This window comes from Alnus glutinosa, chromosome 10, assembly GCF_958979055.1.
Source record: "Alnus glutinosa chromosome 10, dhAlnGlut1.1, whole genome shotgun sequence".
NCBI lineage: Eukaryota > Viridiplantae > Streptophyta > Magnoliopsida > Fagales > Betulaceae > Alnus > Alnus glutinosa.
Window position 1 is genome coordinate 13,719,724 of NC_084895.1, and position 22,471 is coordinate 13,742,194.

Here is a 22,471-nt window from a genome sequence, read left to right on the forward strand (position 1 = left end):
AGAGTTCGGTACTCTGTTGATTAAATCAATAAGTTTTTAGAGAATTAAAATATAACAATGAGTCAAGGTTCTTAAGAGGAATTTTCGTTCATGTCATGGTCAAATAAGTCCCCTAATGAGATCAGATAGAGGTTGGAAGGTGTTTCACGTTCATGTTATGGTCGAGTGGGACCCCTAATGAGATGATATAGAGGTTGAGTGGTTTAGAGTAGAAGAGTGGTAAAATGGGGCTCATAGTTGGATTTTATTCCCAACAACTGTAGACCCATTGATCGTGGATTCCGAGGTGAAACTGTCAAAACTTCTTTCTATATATATATTTGTCAATGTGCAAACGAAGAAGCTAGAAAAATGAAACAATATTTGAGAATGGAGTGGCCTTTACTGAAACTTTTGTTGTGGGGTTTACTTGTGTTTCTTCAAATTCATGGACACACAGCTGCCTGCCTCCAGGAAGAAAGGATTGATCTGCTGGAATTGAAGGCGTTTTTGGAATCCAATATTATTCATGCTGATGCAGATGATCACCGCCTTCTTCCGTCATGGATTGACGACGCAAAGAGTGATTGTTGTGGTTGGGAGAGGGTCACGTGCAACTCCACCACCGCTCACGTGATCAAGCTTTCCCTCTACAACTTAACGGAACAAGATCCTTATAACAACCGTTGGTTGCTCAACGTGTCCCTGTTGGTTCCTTTTAAGGAGCTAACAACTCTTAATCTATCCGGCAATGCAATTCGTGGTTGCCTACCAAACGAAGGTAAGTTCTTAGCCACTCCTTTATTTTTTTTTTTTCTACTTTTTTTTCCTTCTTATTTTATATGCTACGTTGAAGAGATGCCTTTGAACGTCTTAGATCAATCTAATTCCCTCCACCCAAAAGAAATAAAAAGTTAAAATATTTCATTGAGCCCTTTTGTTCTCTTTGGTCTTAAAATCCAGAATTTAAGGGGGTTGGATTTATGGTGTTACCTGTCCTTGATCTTCATCTCTCTCTCTCTCTCTCTCTCTCTCTCACACACTCACTCAATTAAACCAATTATCAAAACTTCAAGTAATTCTAAATGTCATCTCATATTCTTTTTGTGTCCTTCAAAATTGATGTGGCTTTTAAAATCTATATTGAATCAAAATTCAATAAGAATCTATCACAAATTCAATAGTAATTTTAAAAATACTATAAATTTTCAGACACATGAAGGACATGTAGTAGGTTTTCAATTTTTTGCAATTCCTCTCCCATTTACCAGGGTAATTATGAAAGCCCAATCTCTCTCCTTCCAATAATTTTTCATGTATTGCTATTTATTGTAGTTTTGATTTTGTTGATAGGATGGAGACCTTCTTTCAGATGTTTAAGTCTGACCAGTTAAAACTTGAAGTCTCACATTAGATACTTGTAAAAAAAATGAATTTTCAAGTGCACTAATATGACTTATCAAACTATTAAAGTGTGCCAAAAATGTCATTTCTGTCGAAATATTTCTATAATACCCTTATTCTTTTAAAAATTAAAATAAAAAGTGGATAAAAAAACTTTTTTAAGAGAATAGGGGTACTATTATATATAGGAATATTTTGACAGGAGTGGTCTTTTTGCCACACTTTGGTAGTTTGAAAGGTGACATTAGTACACTTGAAAATTCAGGGAGCTTTTTTTTATATTTTTCCCTTAAAATATATACATGTAAATAAGAGTGATTAAATCTAGGAAAAATTACAAATTAGTCCCCTAAACTACCAGTCATTCTCCAAATATCCCTCTGAACTACCAAGGCTTGGACTTTGGCCCCAAAAACACCAAAACATATGCCCATAATACGCTTGCCACGTGTCATTTTTCAATTAAAATTAAAAAAAAAAATTAAAAAGACTTAAATTTTTTTTTTTTTTTTTTTTATAAAAATTAAAAAATAAATAAAAAAATTAGAAAAAATTAGATTTTTTTTTTTTAAAAAAAAAACAAAAAACTAAAATTTTATTTTTTAAAAAAATTATTGCAATCGACCGGAGGACGTACTGCTTCTTCCCAGCATTGTTGTTGGGCACGATGCAGGCCTGTAGCACGGCGAACTCATCCCCGCATCTCCGAATGCAGACATGACTAATTTCCTATCATTCGATGTCAATGATTTTGATCTTTCGAAAGTTATGAACGATTCCAATCTGAATTTTATTTTCTTACAAATAACGAGCAAGTCTATCATCATTGTGGAAGACCTCGATCAGTTTCTGACGAATAAATCAAATGCCGTGAGCTTGTTCATCGATGTTCATATACATTTTCCTCTCTATGATTTTTTGGCATTCAAAATGTTCGCCAATAGCTACTTGGGCCTCAAGGATCACAAGTTTTTCTCTTAGGTAGAGGATATTTTCCAAAGTAGGGCGAGCTTGAGCCCAGCCGAGATCAGTGATCTGATAATTGCGAACCGGAACTCACCTAGCCGAGTTATAAAATCAGTCATCACGGTGTTGCAAACGGACGTTGACCAGAGAAGTGTTGGGAAGATCGGATCGCGGTTGGAAAATAACGCCACCCCAAAAATAAAATTTTAGTTTATTTATTTCTTTTATTTTTTTGAATTTTTGTTTTTTTTTTGAATTTTTTATTTGAAAAAAGACACGTGGCATGGGTATTATGGGGATATTTCGTCAAAATGGACATTTTTCAAAGGTTTTGATGGTTTGGAAGGCCAAAATCCAAGCCTTAATAGTTTGGGAGACTATTCGAAGAATGGCTTGTAGTTTGAGGAGTTAAATTGTATTTTTCTCTTAAATCTATCATCAAGGCAGCTCAATAGTAAGGTCAATTAAACTCCGCTTAAGACTTCTTAATTTTGGGGTAATTATATTTTCCCCTCATCAATTATCAACCATTGTCAACATACTCCCATGAACTGACAATTCGACCAAAAATAGCATCAAACTATCATCTTTACATACTTTGGCTACTTCCTTTATGGAATTCTGTTAACTTGGATGGAATATGCCATTTTTTTAGCATTAATTTTGGTTTAAAGACCAAAATGCTCTCTACAATAATTAATAAAAAATATTAAAATTAATATATATATTTTAAGAAAACAATACAAAAATAAAATAAACCTAAGGGGTTGGCGCAAGAACCACTCCTAAAGGTGGCTCCGACCACCTCCGGGGTGGCTCCGGCCACCTCTAGGGTGGCTTATGCCCACCCTAGTTGTTTTCTACGATGGCTGCGCGGCCATCCTATTTTTTTTCTAGGGTGGCCGCGCGGCCACCCCAGATTTCAGGTTGGTCGCGAGCCACCCATGGCTTCTAGAGTGGCCGCACAGCCACCCTAGAGATAAGTTGGGGTGGCCGCCGTAGTTCTGGGATAGCCACGAGCCACTCTAGAGGTGGTTGGAGCTAGCTCTGGGGGTGGCTCGCGGGCCACCCGGCCACCTAAGGGGGTGGCTGCCGCCATCCCCTTTTCCTTTATTTATTTATTTATTTTTTTTTTTGTTTAAAATGAGGGCATTTAGGTCATTTTTGAAATTGAGTTAGGGCATTTAAGTCTTTGCATGAATTAGACTGATGGAAGGGGCCAAAGTATGTAAAGATAGTAGTTTAGTAGTTTGATGCTCTTTTTTGGTCGAAGTGTCAGTTCATGGGAGCATGTTGACAATGACTGGTAGTTGATGGGTGAAAAAGGTAATTACCCCTAATTTTTAAAAGCCCTCCCAAAAACTAAGGTCATTTATATTAAATTTGTCCAAAAAGAAAGGGTGAGAGACCTCAAGAATACGGTGAGTTCGCCCTCTAGGTTTTCTCTCTGAGAGGACTCACGAGGTAGGTGTGTGATTTGAGTCTCTTGCCAATTTTCTTGGCTGCGAGTTTTAGTCTTTTTGTTGTTCTAGTACTATATTCTGCCATTCACAGGCATGAGGGGGATGGCTGAATATACGATGGTGAGGAGCTGGGCATAACCATAACCGAAGATGATACCACTGACTTACGTATGAAGAGTGGAAGATGCCTCATTGAGAGACTCATGTCCGACTGCTGCATCCAAAAAGAAGCATTTCGAATGATGATGTCTCAGCTATGGAAAACGCTGGACAATGTAGCGTTTAAGGAGATCCACGATAACCTGTGGCTAATCGAGTTCTCTAACGAGAGTGATAAAAACAGAGTCAAAGACGGAAGGCCTTGGTTATTTGATCGAAGTGTCCTCGTCCTCAAAGAAGTGGAGGAAAGTATTCCACCAATGCAAATGGATTTCACCCAAAGTCTCTCTTCTGCGTTCAAGTGTGCGCATGAAATGCCTCTCACTTGCATGAATCGAGAGGTGGGGCATAGGATCGGGTCAACTTTGGGGATGGTGGAGGAAGTGGATGTCACCGGTGATGGGTTGGATGGGGACGTTGCTTGTGGATCTTGAGTTAACATTGACCTTACCAAACCATTGGATAGGGGTCGAGCCCTTCATCTAAATGGTAAATCTCTCGGGTGCCTTTTAATGAGAAATTGCCACAGTTCTGTTACACATGTAGTCGGATAAATCATGCAAGTTCCTGTTGCAAGGGGAGTAAAGGATTCCGACTCAATGAGGATAGTCATGCAAAACAATAGGGGGTTTGACTAAGGGCCGATGATCTTCTGTATAAGAATGAAGTACCACCAAGTTCATAGTCGGCACAAGCAGACTCTAATCCAAAGCTAGAAACTGAAACAAACTCTGGCACGGCCGGAAAATCCAAATGACAAGGGGTGGCGACAAGGAAATTTTTGACCCTACAATCACGGACGCTCCCATAATAGACTCGGTTGATGTGGCTCTCAATGCAAATAATATTGTCCTAATCCCCAAAGGACAGTCCCCCACACAAGTAACCGAATATAGGCCCATCAGTTTATGCAACGTGCTTTACAAGCTCATTGTCAAGGTACTTGCCAACCGACTTAAACTCATTTTGCCTCTCATAATATCTCCAAAACAAAGCGCCTTCATCCCTAGGCGGCTAATTACTGATAACATATTAGTGTCTTTTGAGACCCTCTATACGATGGATTCCCAGTTGAAAGGCGAGGAAGGATTTATGCCACTAAAGCTTGATATGAGCAAGGCATACGACTGAGTTGAATGGGCTTTCCTATAGGCTGTCATGCGCAAATTGTGTTTCGTTGAATAATGGATACAAATACTAATGTCATGTGTTCGGACAGTATCCTATTCTATCCTCATTGGGTAGTCACATAGAAATATCACACCTTACCGAGGGATCCGTCAAGGCGATCCTTTGTCCCTATATTTCTTTATAATCTGTGTGGAAGCCATGAGTTCATTGATACACAAGGAAGCAAGAGAGGGGAGAATAATAGGTGTCCCGGTTTTCAGGGGATGTATTAGCATCCAGCACCTGTTTTTTTTTTTCTTTTTTTTATGACAACTTGCTGTTTTGCAGAGCTAATACTCATGAATGGGGGAGAATTAAAGTTCTTCTAGTTCGTTATGAGGAAGCCTTGGGACAGAAAATTAACTGAGAGAAGACCTTGGTTTTTTTTAGTTGGAATACTAAGGAAGAGACAAGGCAGACTATTCTAACCGAGGTGGGAGTTAGTGCTACAAACCGGTATGAAAATACCTAGACCTTCCACCTTTGATAGGGACGTATCGGATTAGCTCTTTCAATAGCATCAAAGGCCATAGTTGGAACAAGATCAACGGTTGGAAGGAGAAATTCCTGTCGCATGTGGGTAAAGAAATTCTGCTCAAGGCTGTGATCCATACTATCCCAACATATATGATGAGTGTGTTCCAAATCCTGAAGGCATTCATTAGGGGAATAAACGCTATGATGGTGAAGTTCTGGTGGGGACATCTAGAACAAGACCAAAAAGATAGCATGGATGGGATGGGACTGGATGGAAAAGAAAAAGGGGTGGCCTTGGCTACCTCAAATTAGAGAGTTTCAATCGAGCTTTTCTTGCAGATTATAGTAAGCTCCTGAGTCTTTGGTGTAAAAATCTTTCAGGAGAAATACTATCTAGGTGGCATATTTTTGGAGTCCTCTCTAGGCAAACGACCCTCCTATGCATGGAGGAGCATTTGGAATGCCAAATCTTTTCTCGAAGAAGGACAACTATGGAACGTGGGAGACGGAATAAAAATCAAAATATGGGGAGATAAATGGGTGCAAGCAACATCGACACACAAAATCCAAGTTCCCAATCAATTACTAGATAGCAATGCATTTGTCAGTGAACTAATTAACTACGATGACAACTGGTGGAACGTACCTCTAATTGAGAGCCTATTTCCAGTGGATGTTGTTGAGCAAATCTGCAGCATGGCCACCAGTCCTCGCACAACGCTGAATCAACTCGTGGAGTGGCACAAAAACTGGAACGTTCTATGTGCGGAGTGCATATCACGTGGCTGTTGAAAGCAAGGTATGGGAAAAAGGCAGTATCTTGGTAAACCCCAATGCTAACCATGTATGGCAGCTTATTTGGAGACTTCAGGTTCCTTGAGCAGTTCAACTGTTTTTTTGGAGGGCTTGTAATGACATCCTCCCCACCAAGGAGAAATTGTTCAAATAGAAGGTCGCCAGCGAACCAGGTTGCCTAACGTGTGGAATGGAGATCGAAGCTACTAGCCACTCACTATGGTGGTGCAGGGCAGCTCCAGCAATCTAGACTGAATGCAATGGGCTTCTCTAGAAATGAGCAATTGAATCTGGTGATTTCCTCACTATTTTCAAACAATTGAGCAACCAATTGGATAGAAAAGAGCTTGAGTTGATTGCCATGATAGCCCAAAAAATTTGGCACCGGAGAAACAGGGCTGTCTTTGGAGGGACTATCATGTCATCAAGGTGTTTGCTGACTAGTGTCAAAGAAACCCTAGAGGAATTCAAGAAAGCCCAAGCACCTCTTATTTCCTCCAACCGTAGCAGTCCAAGCAGGCAAACAGAATGGTCCAAGCCGCCACTCGATTGGATCAAATTGAATTGGGATGTAGCCGTGGATTAGACTACCAAAATGATGGGCGCAGGTTTCATTGCACGAGATCATAAAGGGAAGGTTCAGGGCTCAAAATGTTCCTTTCAATGGTATATTACCGATCCAGTGGTTGTAGAAGCGATTGCGGCTAGGCTTGGAGTGGAATTTTGTAGCGAAATGGGTTCTCAACGATAGTGATGGAAGGGGATGCACAGGAGATAGACGACTTTGGGAAAGGCTGATCAATGCTCAAGTGTTTACGTGAGCATAATTCACGTCGCCAGAACCTAGTTATCAACTTTCCAGGCTTGGACAGTCCAACACGTTCAGAGGGAAGGAAACAATGTGGCTCACTCACTTGCACGATGGGCCGTTTCTCAACAACTGCACCAAACTTGGATCGACTCTTATTCACCTTTTATTTCTGATACTGTTTGTATTGAACGTTGTAATTCTAGTTGATTTTTAACAGTAAAAGCACAATTCAAAAAATAAAATAAAATGAGAGGAGGCCATTTGACGTGCTATATGAGAGTTTTTTGTAGAAAAAAAATAAAAATAAAAAGTCATATAGCATGTTCAAAATCTTAAAATATTCCAAACTAAAGCATGACCCACTTCTTTGTGTATTGCGCTTTTTTCTTTTTCTTTTTTGTTTCTCTCTCTCTCTCTCTCTCTCTCTCTCTCTCTTATTTTATGTTATTACTTCTAATATTTTGCTTTTTTGGTTTTATTATTCTTGATCTTTTTTTATAAATCATATATTATACTTACAATCACATGCCATTGATTTTAGTTGGTTGTTATTATGAGTTCTCATCGCTTATCATCACTGTGCCATTGATTTTACTACACACTCTAATTGAATTCTAGCTACATTTGACTATCTTACAAAAAAAAAAGAAGATAAAATGGAGTAACTATATTATTTATTAACAATAGCATATTAACAAAATTTGAACATGAAAATTTAATTAGTAATTTTACATCCACCTTGGATATTAAATTAATTTTTAATATTTAATATAAAAATTATTATATTAATATTAATTTCTAATCCACCTTGGATGGAGTGGACCTCAAGTAACGGGCATAGGATTTTTTCCTAAAGCTAGAAGTGGGCGGGGTCAAATATGGATTTTGATGGTCTACCCTATCCGGGCTGTGTTTATTAAAAGAATAGAAATTTTCTTCAAACTAGGTTGGAGGAAACTTCCTCTTAGGGATGTAAACCCGGAGTCGGTTATTGAAAATAAGTAATCGGCTCCGGAACTGGGTAACCCAGTTAACTGGGATTTACTCGGTTGACCCAGGTGAAACCGGTTATCTGAACCGGTAGTGAAAAAAAAAAGAAAAAAGAACACTACAAATCACAAAATTGAAGGGGATTTGTTGGCTGCAGAAATCCAAGACCAACGAATGTGAACATCGAGGAATTTCTAAATATCAAGCAGTTTAAAACCCAAACTAGAAATTAAAAACAACATAATAGAAACAAAATAATAGGAAACAACATTGCAAATCAATGATGGCTGCTGTGGTGGTGGAGGAAGAAGAGTGGTGGCAAAGCGTGAGCCACATGCGCCAGCGAGTGAGATCCATTCGCAGGCGCGTTCAGGCCACACTATGGTGAGCAGGCTGATGGAGATACCGTTAGTGTCGGTGGAAGCGAAAGACAACGAGGAACAAGGTGGGAACACACATGTCGAGCAAGAGCTTATGGAGGAAAACAGATTTAACTTCAAAAAAGTGGATCTAAAAACCTTGGCAAATTCGGCAAGAAACACGGTGAAGAAAAGAAAGAAAGGGAGAGGGAAAGGAGAGAAATCCATTCGATTATGAAATCAAGGGATATTGGGAGGTCTTTCTGATTTGGTGGCGGGGTGCTTTCTGAATCGGTCGAGTCCCATCTTGGACCATAAGGTTGATATACAGGGAGAGTTGGAGAGTGAAGGGTTTTTGCTGCTCAGCTGTGACGACCCTTTTTTTTTTATACAAAGCATTTGCTTAATCATTAATCTCTTGAAATACAAATAGATCCTCACAGTGGCACGACGATGTGTGGCAAAGCCAACATATGGTACATACCCCATAATATGTATCTGATAATCAGAGTTACATCTATTTAACTATGCAACGGAAAACATAAACCTAATATCGAAAATCACATCTTAAACATCTATCACAAATTAATAACAAGAGCCATGTAAAATCTATTTATTTAAGTCTTTCCTCAATATAAATACATAACAGAAATGGCTCAACAATACAAGTGTCACAGACGACATGAGCCATAAATCCAAACCAATAAAATAGTGAACACCAGTGGTCCGACAATTACAACTGTCGCGGAAAGCTTCAGTCATAATATCTCAAGTACACTTCTACAATGACATCAACTACGATCGGAGTACCTGTTGCTAAAGGGACTTCATTTATACGGTTGTGGGGGTTTGCCACATCCGTATAGGTGAAATGATGAGTTCACCACATCAGTACATAATACCGAGACCTTAGTGATATTAAACTAACTGAGTTTTCGCAAAGAACCAACTTTTCTTTTTAGTCTCGTGTACACTATAACATCTACTAATTCATAAAATTTTGTTTGAAAACTCCCATAGCTGATATAGCGAACACCGACTATCAAAAAATATTTAAAACATACTATGTAGTTGGGCTCATACGTAGAAGTTCCAATGGCTTGGAAGCAACTATGTATATGCCCACCTACAATAATATTTTTATGTTGGTAGCTTAAATGCACAAAGAGCTAACGTTACTAACTGTGATATCACCGTGCCTCAGGGCATTACAACTTCATGTCTATGGTACATAGTTGTCCATGCGGTTACTAGAGTAAAACTCTGATATCCAAGCACTTCTTACTGATGTACCACGACAATCCATCTACCTACTCCCAAGTCACACTGATATCACAACCAATAGCATCACAACCAACTACAGCAGCTTAAAACATGTCATCTTGCTCTTTAGTACGAGCTTACTATCATTTTCCGAATATGGTTAACACCGAATCCTAGGGCATTACAACTTCATGTCGAAGTCACATAGTTGTCCATGCGGTTACTAGAGTAAAACTCTAATATCCAAGCACTTCTTATTGATGTATCATGACAATTCATCTACCTACTCCCAAGACACTGTATTACTCATACCGAACCATGACAATACTCTTATACGTCCAAGCTCAATGTTCTTAAATCATGCAATTAGACGATAGAAGTATACATAAGTTCTTTGCCAGTAAAACTCTTAGGCATACAAATACGTCTAGCATAAAAACTACAATATTCTATATCATGAAAACATTACACAATTTAAACAATGATATGCATGCTCATGATCCTTGTGAGACTTTCCTTCCCTTTCATTCTTATGAGGCTTACTCTCTCTTTCATTCTTTTGAGGTTTACCCACCCTTTCCTTCTTATGCTCATGCCTTATGCTTTACAATTCAAACTTTATACTCCTATTTTTCGCAAATCATGCTTTCTTCAAATATGATAAACCAATCATGTAATTTTATCATTCTACCTTACATAATTTAAATCTCAACTGCAGCTCACATTCAAACACTTTCAATCATTTCAACACATTTCATCCATACATCATTTCATAACATCATTGATATATTTGAACATACTCTAAATTACTCAAATCAAGCAAAACAAATATATTCAACATACAGTTGGTTCAGATTTATAAAACAACATATAGATTTTGCAATTCTATAATCTTTAAAAATAACAATTTCTCAGTGAGTAAAATATCACCTGCCTGCATTGGACTCTTGACTTAAACATCCCCTTGGATTCTAGTCACTTGGACTCTACATTGGAGAATCAATTGAAGTCTCCATTTCGGACACTATCCTGCAAACATTATAACGTTAGATTATGCTATGTGACTCATTCTATGACACTAAAACTACCCATGTGCTCTCATGTCGCATTACTCGCTTCTAAAGCTAGTTACATAACTTAGGCTATTATTAGGTTAATCGTGGTTCTATATCTGTATTTATTTGTTATTAATAGTAAGATGTATTTACTATTTTATTTGCCTACTAATTATTGTTAATCCTTATCGCTTGTTTATCCCCTTAAGTTAACGAAGTGCATTCGGTCTATATACATATATGTTTATTGACATCTATGCAGAAAATGCTTATTAAGCTAGACCTAGTCTTATAACACACTTATATTTTTCTCAATACACATATAGACACATTAATCATAAAATTACAATACTAATTGCCTTTAGAACCTATTTAGGTATTTCTATAATATTACTATTTTGTGTTTGTTCTCTCAAAGTTATTTGGACAATTTACCATTTTATGACATCCACATTTTAATTATTATACTTAGTACTTAATCTTATGTGACATATCAATTAACAACTCATTTTTAGATTAGGTTACAATCACATATTGTGTAATATCTAATTGTATATTCATTTACTAACGCTTGAGGCACATACATAGATGTTCTATTAAAACTACATAGACACATACATTCCTCCGACTACATTCTCCATTGACCTAACACACAAATCCAAGTAAAATCCTAAAACATAACTTCAAATATGGAAAGATCTTCCTTCACATCAAACCATTAAAATTCCTCTAATCATAAGCCATAATCATCTCCTAAATTTCTTGCAAAACTAAACCCAATTCAACACAATCATCCCAAATCTAGGAACACAAACCAGATCTGAAATTTATCAAAATACACTTGCTAATCACCTTCTATTCCAACATCAAGCAATTATCACAAAGCATCAATTATAGTTTATCAACATCAAGAATCAAAACCCATAAGCAATTCATATAAGTCCATTTATTTCATTTTAGCCCTCATCTCACTCGGTCTTACCAATGTCATGCAATCCTAATTTTGAATTCTATCCATAGTTGGTTGTATAACGAAAGACCTATATGCATTAATTCTAACGTTAAACTTTAACCTATCACAAACAACCAATCTAGTTGATTTCCTTATCTTATTTCTCATTTACGTATCAAGACCAACCCAATTTACTTTTCAAAATCTCATAACAATAACCATCCTCAAACAATGAATGATCACATTCTAATATCTCAATGAATTTCCAAATCAATGGGTATCGGCAAATCCTTCACGTAGAGTCAATCCATTCAACCAATTACTCAAAATTAACCACAATCTTCCCAAGAACCGAACCCACATCCAACCAGCCAATTTCCATAGCTAAGACATACACGCAACCGGTCAAACACAAAAACCATCAACAATGCATAATATTCCAAAACTCAATAAATCTACCCCATAAAAATTGCAACCAAGAAAATGCACAATCCCCGACTCAATTTCCGGTTAACTTCAACCTCAAATCTGCAAAATCCAAGACAAAGAAATTATCTGACAACATACCCCAAATCGGCCCCCATACACTACCGAATTCCCATTCTAATTCAACCACCAAATAGCAAAATAACTAACTTGAAAATCATACCCATATAATCTACCGAAAATCAAGAAATATTCAAGCAAAATCAAAGAAGGGAAGAGACGTGTCTCACTGGAATAGGGCTGAAGTTCACGGCCCAGCTGTTGCCACCACGTCTTGACGGTGGCCTGACCACCGAGCTCCAAAATCGTACCACCACCGGCCGGACAACTGCAGGATCGGGCATTTCTCACGGTTTGGGTTCATGGGTTCAATGGGCTCCTGAGCTATTCCGGTTTCCTCTCTCTCGATCGGTCTCTCATGGGCTGGGGGTGTGTGATGGAAGAGGAAGGGAAAGGGAAGGGAAGACCAGGCGTGAGAGATGGGAGGAGACCTGGCGTGCGGGAGAAGAAGAAAGGAAGAGAAGAAAAGAAAAGGAAGGAGAAGAGAGGCGTGTGGGAGAGGTAGGGAGAATTGAGGAGAAAAAGAAGAAATAAAGAAGAAAGAAATAAATAAAAGGGAGAGGGGACACCTATAAGGTTGAGGGATAAGGGGAGAAGATAAGGCTATCTTCTCCCAGCCAATATCGGGCTGACACGTGGCATATTGGGATTTGCATTTTTTATTTTAAAGCCCATACTTTAATTAATTACATCAAGACCCCACTATATTAAAATCCTATCATTTAATAATTAATATTTGACCTCACATATATTTAAACCACACTTTTATTAAGGTAATTAATTATTTACTCAACTAGGACCTACTATAATAATTATTACTCTTTTTATTATTTTATCTTAAGCTTATTTTATTTTGATAGCACATTCATTAATTATTACCTAAAATATAATTATTAACCCCATCTATTAAATAAATGAAATTTATTAATTGGTAAATCTCCTATCTAATTTTCTTGGTCTTTACATTAGCTATGGCTTTGTTGAGAGAGAAAATAGAGCGTTTAGATGATGACCTGGGGTTAAGTTGTCAAAACTTGAGAGGGACGATTGGACAAAAACAGAAAAGAAAGAAGCTTAAAAAGACAAAAGAAACAAACTTAGAAAAGTCCTCCGTAAACTTGAATCTTCCAGAATCAGAGACATATTGGACCAGTATATATATATGGGTGTCTAGAAAATAAATAACCGGCTCCGGGCACCCGATTCTAAATAATCAGTTTCCTAGCTGGATATAACTGGTCTGGATCTACACCCTTACTTCCTCCAACCCAATCACTAAATTGTCATGTGTCTTCAAAACATGTGCTTCTCACTTTTTTTTTTTTTTTTTAAAAAAAAAAAAAAAAAAAAACACAACCAGAAGAAGCCACAGTTAACTACAAATCTTGTCCGTCTAATAAATTTTTTTTATTGACCTCTCTCTCTCATGCACGTCAACTTCTCTCTAGAAAACAATGAAAAATGTTTTTGGTCCATTCATCTTCTTCCTCTCACACTAAACCGTATTTTCACTTCCCCCTTAATCTGTCGTAAAAGCTTTTCTTCAATCTAAGGATTATTACTATGCCTTAGAGCATTCCTAGTTCTCCAAATATTGTAAATGGAAGAATCAAACACTAACCTACAAATATAGGCTTTTATAGGTTTCCCTTTCCACTCATGCAAACCCAAAGAAACTACATCATCCAAACAAGTGGGTGGATTCAACACATGCACCATACAACCCCATGACTCTTTTTCCAAATTCTACCACTAAACCCATAAGAGAAGAATAAATGATCTCTATCTTCAATCTCAAATCTACAAAAAATACATTTCACATCCACTTGAAAGCCCTAACCCAAAAGCTTCCTACCAGTCGATAATGCATCCCTCATTGCCAACCAAGTTTGAAGTTTGCTTAGGAATGAAAAAAGGAAACCAAACCAAAGACTACCAATCCACAATTTGTCACTTAACATGAATAGCATCCCACGTATGTGAGTAAGAATACATAACATTTTTTGAAGCAGACCAGTGCAAAATATCTTTATCACCAAAAGAAACCAAACTCAGCTTACTCTGAATATTTACAATATGATCAGAACGAGCAGGCCTCCAATTCCATTGACCATCTTTAATGTCTGAATCTAAACGGGCCTCAAGCTTACTATAAGCATCATAAATGACACAATGCCCGTACTTCTCATAAAGCACCCCATCTGGGTGCCAAGTATCAAATCAGAGATGTATATCCTTTCTAGTACCAACAAAATAAATAAATAAATAAACAAAATATCTATTATCATCTCTAAGCTTTAACAACTACCTCCAACTCCAAGAACAAATTTGAGGGATACGAACTTGCCAAAAGCTCCTCCCCTTCAACAATACTGCATGCACCCACACAACCTAAAGAGACCCTGACCTCACAAAGAAACTCCAAATATTTCTCATTATGGCAACATGGTTCCATTCCTCAAGCTTCTTAATGCCCAAACATCATTCTTCTTTAGGCAAACGCAACATATTCCAAGAAACTTTAGCTCTAGCAATCCTTTCATCCTTACCATTCCAAAGAAAACGATTGAACTTTTGTTCAATAGTTCAAATGATCTTCTTAGGTAATATGAAAATGCTAATTCAATACACTTGAACACTATAGAAACAAGTTGCAGCCTATCAGTAAAAGATAAATTCCTAGATAACCAAGAATTAATCCTAGCAGTATTTTTTTTCCAAAAGAGCATCATAATCTGCTACACAAAGCCGGGAGAAAATTATGGGAACACCCAAATACCGAACATGAAGTTTACGTTCACACATCTTTAAGAGGTTGACAATTTGAGTCTTAACCGAAAGAGGTACCCCAGCACAGAATAAAGTACTCTTCTCAGGATTTTCCTTTAAGCCAGAGAGAGATTCAAACTCATTAAGGACTTTTTGGATAGTAGCAATAGATTGCACACTACTCTCAGAAAAATAAAGAGGTCATCAGCAAAACATAAATGAGTGAGTCCAATTTTAGAACACCAATGATGATAGCCAAAGCCCCATTGTCTCCCTTCACACTCAGCCAACAAGCAAGACAAAACTTTCATTGTCAAAACAAACAAATAAGGTGATAAAGGATCACCTTACCAAAAACCTCGTTTCCCCTAAAAAAAACCAACAAGCGTGTCATTCACCGCCACAGAGAAACGAGGGGAAGTGATACACTCTCGAACCCAAGCAAGAAAATTTTCAAGATTCCTAAAGCAACCTAGACAATGAAGAGCAAAATCCAAATTTACTAAATCATAAGCTTTCATAAGATCCACCTTCAACGTACAATGAGCTTTATAATCAACCTTATAATAATTCTTCATTACTTCTTGGGCCAATAACACATTTTCAGTAATGCTTCGATGAGGAATAAAAGTTGTTTGATTAGGACTGATTAAATCTTCTAAGCAAGAGACCAACCGACTAGCCAAAATCTTGGTTATACACTTATAAATCAGATTACATCAAGAAATTGGACAATAATCACCAATCTTTGAAGGATTCACCTTTTTTGGTACCAAAGTAATGATAGTGGTGGCATTTGCTTGAACTAAACACATTTTGGAGAAGTAATTCACGGTGTGTAAGGGATGATGCATTTCTCATCATGGGATTCAGGAACTCCACAGTACTAGTCCATTGCTGCAAGTTTGTGCAAGAGGGAGAAGATGAATGGACCAAACACTTTTTTCATTGTTTCTTAGATAGAAGTTGAAAGCCTGAGTGAGAGGGAGAGAGACGTGCTTGAGAGAGAGAGAGTGTGTGTGTGTGTGTGTGAGAGAGAGAGAGAGACGCTAGTAAAAAAAAATTATTAGACGGACAACATTTGTAGTTAACGGTGCTTCGTCTCATAGTATTTTTTTTTTTTAAAAAAAAAAAAAAAAACTATGAATAACATATGTTTTGAGGACACATGGCAGTTTAGAGACTGGGTTGAAGTAAATTTTTTCCAACCAAGTTTAAACGAATATCATATACATGTAGTTCTTTTTAGGGTTTTTTCTTGATCTTATGTGTTCTCTCTCTCATACATGCGAGCACACACACATGTGACTAACACATCCACATGTTTATTCAAAAGAAGAAGAAAAAGAAACACATTCATCTGAACTATTTTTTGTATATGACTAATTTGCCCATAAATGCATTGTTTTAGTGATGTCGATAAGTTTTTTTTTTATTTTTTTATAAAAAATGACATAAAAGGATGGCCATGTGACATCACATTAAACAAATGGAACTCTTTTATGTCAGAGGTGTTTATGCGGCCACCTGTCAATTCAGATAAGGCAACCACCCCTTTGTGTCAATATTTTTAATCCATTTTACTAAAATGGTGCATTTATGGGTAAATTAGTCATGCAAAAATAGTTCAGGCACACATGCTAGTCATGTGTGATGATTTCCATCCAAATTGACGGGCAAAATTTGACACAAAGGATAACTAGAAACATTTTGGTAATTTATGGGTTCGAGTCGCAATGAGTCATAATTGGAGGTTTGAGCGTAAAAATACAATGGTAGTTTGCAGGATAAAGTGTAATTTATCCTTTCAATTTTTTTCTGGCTGCATCATTTATTACTATGATTTTAGGTAATTGGATTATTTTTTCTTGGGTGAAGGGTATAAAAAATTCTTGAATTCAAACATTAAAATATTAATTAGACTCTTTTTGTTTTGGTAATTAAGATATTTTGTTTCGAGTACACAAAATAAGTTACCTTGTAGATAGCATACTCCCTTGTGATGACAGTTTTTTCGTATTTTTTTTTTTGGTGGTGCATTTGTCCTCCTCCTTCCTTCGTTTCCTTTGCTTCCTTCTCTTTTTTCTCTCTTTTCCTTCCCCATGTAACTTGCAAATCAGATTGAGGTTCAATTTGGTGTGGACAACACTAAATTTTCAAGTAAACCATTGAATAATTTTCATGTTATGTAAATCCAATAATAGGAGTTTGGTTTTAATAATAGAGATTCTTTGAAATTAAATGAAGCCATGTTATGTAAAATTAGATTACTCTTGTATTAAAGTAGATGAATGGTAGTGGGTTGTTACACACATACTGAACCCATGCCTATATTGTATGTTTATTTTAGAAATATAGTACATGAATTTTGCGCCGCATAAAGAATTTTGTCTTGTCACATAGGTACATACATGACAAATCAACAATCATGCCATATATATGGTAAACAAATGTCATTGACAACTAGCATCATTTTTTAACTAAAGATTCCACATTTAACTTGTAACTTTTTTTTTTTTCCTTTTCTTTTGTAGGATTTGAAAAGCTGTCAAGCTTAAGGTATCTGAGAATTTTAGACCTTAGTTACAACTACTTTGAGAATAATAGCATTCTACAATCTTTGGGTACAGTGACATCGCTTCAGACTTTGAATCTTACTCACAATCAGTTGCAAAGATACTTTCCTGCTCAAGGTGGTTTCTTTTATCTTATATTTATGAGAGCATTTACAATTTGATAACATTCATCATTCATAGTTATTACCTAATTTTTATTTCTCTTTAAATTTTAATGCACAGTTAATTACACTGAGAAACTTGAACAAGCTAGATATTAGTCGTAAAACCAATTGGAGAAGTTGGATTTAATCTATTAGATATCTCTCTCTCTCATACGTGTTTTCCTGCCACAACACACTTATCAAGTTAGTAAGCTATAAAATGCTATTTTTTTTTAAAAAAATACTGCGAATTGCATAGTTTTTTTTCCTACAATTTTTTAATAGATCTACAACAGGTTTTGAAAGCATGTCAAGATTGGAGAACTTGGAGACCTTAGATCTTAGTCACAACAATTTCAACATAAGCATCATAGAATTACTCAGTTCAGTCAAATCCATTAAGAATCTTAATCTTGCATCGAATCAGATAGAAGGATCATTTTCTACCAAAGGTATGTTGATCTTCCGTGTTACTTTATAGAAACAACAAGTAGTTCCAATCATATTTTAATTTTTCTACGCTCTATTTTATGTAGAATTATCGAATTTTGAAAACTTGGAGAACTTGGATTTAATCTATTAGATCTCTCTCTCTCTCTCTCTCTCTCTCTCTCTCTCTCTATCTCTCTCTCTCTCTCTCTCTCTCTCTCTCTCTCTCTCTCTCTCTCTCTCTCTCTCTCTCTCTCTCTCTCTCTCTTATATATGTTTTTACGCCACAACACAAATATCTAGTTACTAAGCTATAAAATGCTATTATTCTTTTACATACTGGGAATTGCAAAGTTTTGTTTTACTACAAAATTTTTAATAGTTCTACAACAGGTTTTGAAAGCTTGTCAAGATTGGAGAACTTGGAGACCTTAGATCTTAGTCACAACAATTTCAACAGAAGCATCATAGAATTATTGAGTGCAGTCAAATCCCTTAAGAATTTGAATCTTGCTTCAAATCGGATTGGAGGATCATTTCCTGCCAAAGGTATGTATGTTGATCTTTTGTACCACTTTATAGAAACAACAAGCAATTCCAATCATATTTGAATTTTTCTATTTTCTGTTTTATACGAAATTATTGGCTTTTGAAAAATTGGAGAAGTTGGATTTAAGTCATAAAGAATTCAATGGCTCCTTAACAATCAATGGTAATGAGAGAGATACACTTAAGCATGTGGTTTGTAGTTTTGGCAAATAGTAGTGTGAGCTTTAAAAAATAATTAATCACTCTATTGGGTAGGGAAAAAAATAATATTTACCATTGGAAAAGTTGATAGAATCTGTTAATGTGACATGTTTCACTTACAATAAAAATAAAATTAAAATTAAAAACATTAAAAGCATGCGAAAAAAAAATGCAACATAAGGCTGTACGAAAATGTAACATAAATTTGAATTATGTTAAAATATCCGCCAATGATATAGGAGCTGTAAGGATCACATAATAAGCAAGTTACTAAGAAAAGACTCAAGCTTTCAAGGATTTTCTCATTGACTGCGTTGAGCTTTGCTGATTCAATATAATCTTGAAATGTGAAAATAAAAATGTAAATGCTAAAGAAGAAACAAAAAATCTTAATCAAAAAATGAAATGTAGTCCTCATCTTGCAAGGTAATCAACTTAATGGATGGCTACTAGTCTCAAGTAAAAAATTCCATCATCTAATCTTAGGACTAATATAAATTGCAATTGAAAAATGATGTCTATTTAATTTCAAGACTAATATAAATTTCCATCTTAAAGATTTTATTGACACTATTTCTCTTCACTTGTGGTAGGTTTGTCTAATTTCAGTAGGTTGGAGATTTTAGATCTGAATGGAAATTCTTTCACTGGAAGCATTTCTCCATATATCGGGGCATTATCTTCTCTAAAGGCTATATCATTAGGTTACAATGACCTTAATGGCACTTTACCTCAAGGTAAGAATCAATTTTTTAATAATTTGTTAGTCTTACCTGTTATTAATGTTTGACAATTTATTAGGAATATAAAAATAGATTTTTTTTTTTTTTTTTTAATTTTTTCTTTTTACATAATTAGGATGGGCATTGCTAATGTTATTCCTTTTGACAGAGTTGTGCAAACTGAATAAACTCGAAGAGTTAGAACTTTATGGTAATTTATTTGAAGGGGTCCTTCCACCATGCCTAAACAATATGACGTCTCTTAGATTGTTAGATATATGTCTAAACCAATTCACTGGAAACATCTCTTCAAATCTGATAGCCATCCCGACATCACTTGAGTACATTGATCTAAGTTACAATCTTTTTGAGGGCCTATTGTCATTCAGCTTATTTGCTAATCACTCTAAGCTTGAGGTGATTATATTGGTGAATAATAACAGCAAGCTTGAGATAGAAACTGAAAATTCATCGGGTTGGGACGACCTCTCATTTCAATCATTAAAGGTCATTGTACTACATAATTGTAATTTGAACAAGCCCACTGGAAATGTTCCTAAGTTTCTATTTGGCCAGCGCGAATTGGAAATAGTTGATTTGTCTCACAATAAGTTGAAAGGAAGCTTCCCCAATTGGTTGCTTGAAAACAACACAGGACTGCAAGAGCTTTATCTTCAAAATAATTCTTTCATGGGTCAAATTCATTTGCCACCAAATCTCTACAAGAGTATTTCGTTTATGGATGTCTCTAACAATTGCTTAGATGGTCAATTTCAAGAAAATATTGGAAAGATAACTCCATACTTAAAATATCTAAATCTTTCCCAAAATCTTATTGAAGGTTATCTTCCTTCCTCAATTGGTGACATGAGATATTTGGAGTATTTGGACTTGTCCTTTAATAATTTCTCGGGAGAGTTACCAACGGAATTATTTGCCACTTGCACCTCCTTGATTCTTTTGAAGTTATGCAATAATCAGTTCACAGGAACAATTCCTGGATGGATAGGAAACATGACACGTTTGTTGACTTTTGTCTTGAGTAACAACTTTTTTGAAGGTCAGATTCCTTGTGGACTGGATTCAGTTCAATATGTAGACCTTTCTCATAACTCATTTTCGGGATCGTTACCTTCTTGCTTGAATCTATGGTTTGTAGAGCACCTACATTTGCAAGGAAACAAACTTACAGGTCCAATACCAAAAGCTGTTTTCAATTCATCGTCTCTTTTGACATTAGACCTTAGAGATAACAGCTTTTTTGGCAGCATCCCTGATGAAATCGGTGCACTTTATAACTTAAGAATACTTTTGTTGAGGGGCAACTATTTCAGTGGTATAATTCCAAATCAGTTGTGTTGGTTAAATAAGATAGGCATGATGGATCTTTCCAAGAACTCTCTTTCTGGGACAATACCGCACTGCTTTCACAACATGTCCTTTGGAAATACAGATGATTTTGTTTATTATAGATATCCTTCTATGTCCTGGTTGTTTGGATTAGGTTCCACATTCCAAAGGTTCCAAGAATGGAATTGGGAAGGAGGCATGGTGATGCGGATAGAAAATGATGATCATGTTGAGGTTGAGTTTGTAACAAAATACAGGTCTAACTCTTACAAGGGTTATATCCTTAATTATATGGCTGGATTGGATTTGTCATGCAACAAGCTAACAGGTACAATCCCACCGGAACTAGGAGAGTTATCTTCACTTCATGCATTGAACTTGTCTAACAATCTGTTGACAGGTTCCATTCCACAAAAAATCTCAAATTTGGACAAGTTGGAGAGTTTAGACCTTTCTCACAACAATTTGAGTGGAGAAATTCCTTCAGTATTGATTGATATGAACTTTCTAGCAGTGTTTACTGTGGCTTACAACAACTTATCAGGTAAAGTTCCAGACATGAAAGCACAGTTTGCAACATTTGATAAAAGTAGTTATGAAGGAAATCCATTTCTTTGCGGGCAACCACTAGAGAATAGTTGCACCAGAGTAGACGAGTCACATCCATCACCAACGAAATCTTCAAATGCAAGTGAAGGGATATGGTATGAAATTGATCCTCAGGTCTTCTTTGCAAGCTTTACCCCATCTTATATTGTTTTCTTCTTGGGTGTAGCTACTCTTTGTTATATTCGTCTTTATTGGCAATAACGGTGCTTCAATTTAATTGAGGATTTTAAGTGCCAGTGTAATTATCCTATTTTTTATAGGTTAAAAAGATTTTCAAACTGTCTATATCCTTAGATATATTCGGTTTCCATGGACATCTTTGGTGGTAGTGATGATAGCTAGCTGTACCTTTGATAATGAATAATGGTTAATTATTGTAATCTAATATCAGACAAGTTGTTTACTTTCACTTGCTTTCTTCTGTATTGTAATTCTTATCATTTGATGATGTAGATTATTCATGTAGATGGAAATATTATTAATAGTATCAATTAATAAACTTGGTTTCTCCATACACATGATTTTTGAATACTTTTCCAATAGGGAAACGATTCATTATATGACATATCCCTGGAAGAAGGAAGAGATTGAAGGGATGAGTACTCACTAGTCAAAACAACAAAAGAGTAATTAGACATCTTTCACTTACAAATACATACTCTCAAGCATGCACCAAGATTAAGTGACCGCAAATATTTTTTAATATAAAATTAGGTGTTGGAAATATATAAGAT

The 22,471-nt window shown here is 36.1% G+C and overlaps 1 protein-coding gene across 1 annotated transcript; it reads left to right on the top strand.

Annotated features, from left to right (window-relative positions):
• Window positions 1-338: 338 nt before the first annotated feature.
• On the top strand, window positions 339-22,144 carry LOC133878803 (cuscuta receptor 1-like). Its single transcript, XM_062317342.1, has 6 exons — window positions 339-760; window positions 17,693-17,851; window positions 18,174-18,329; window positions 18,700-18,855; window positions 19,650-19,793; window positions 19,948-22,144. The coding sequence occupies exons 1-6, from the start codon at window positions 352-354 to the stop codon at window positions 21,936-21,938; spliced, it is 3,015 nt and encodes a 1,004-aa protein (XP_062173326.1). The 5' UTR covers window positions 339-351; the 3' UTR covers window positions 21,939-22,144.
• Window positions 22,145-22,471: the final 327 nt, after the last annotated feature.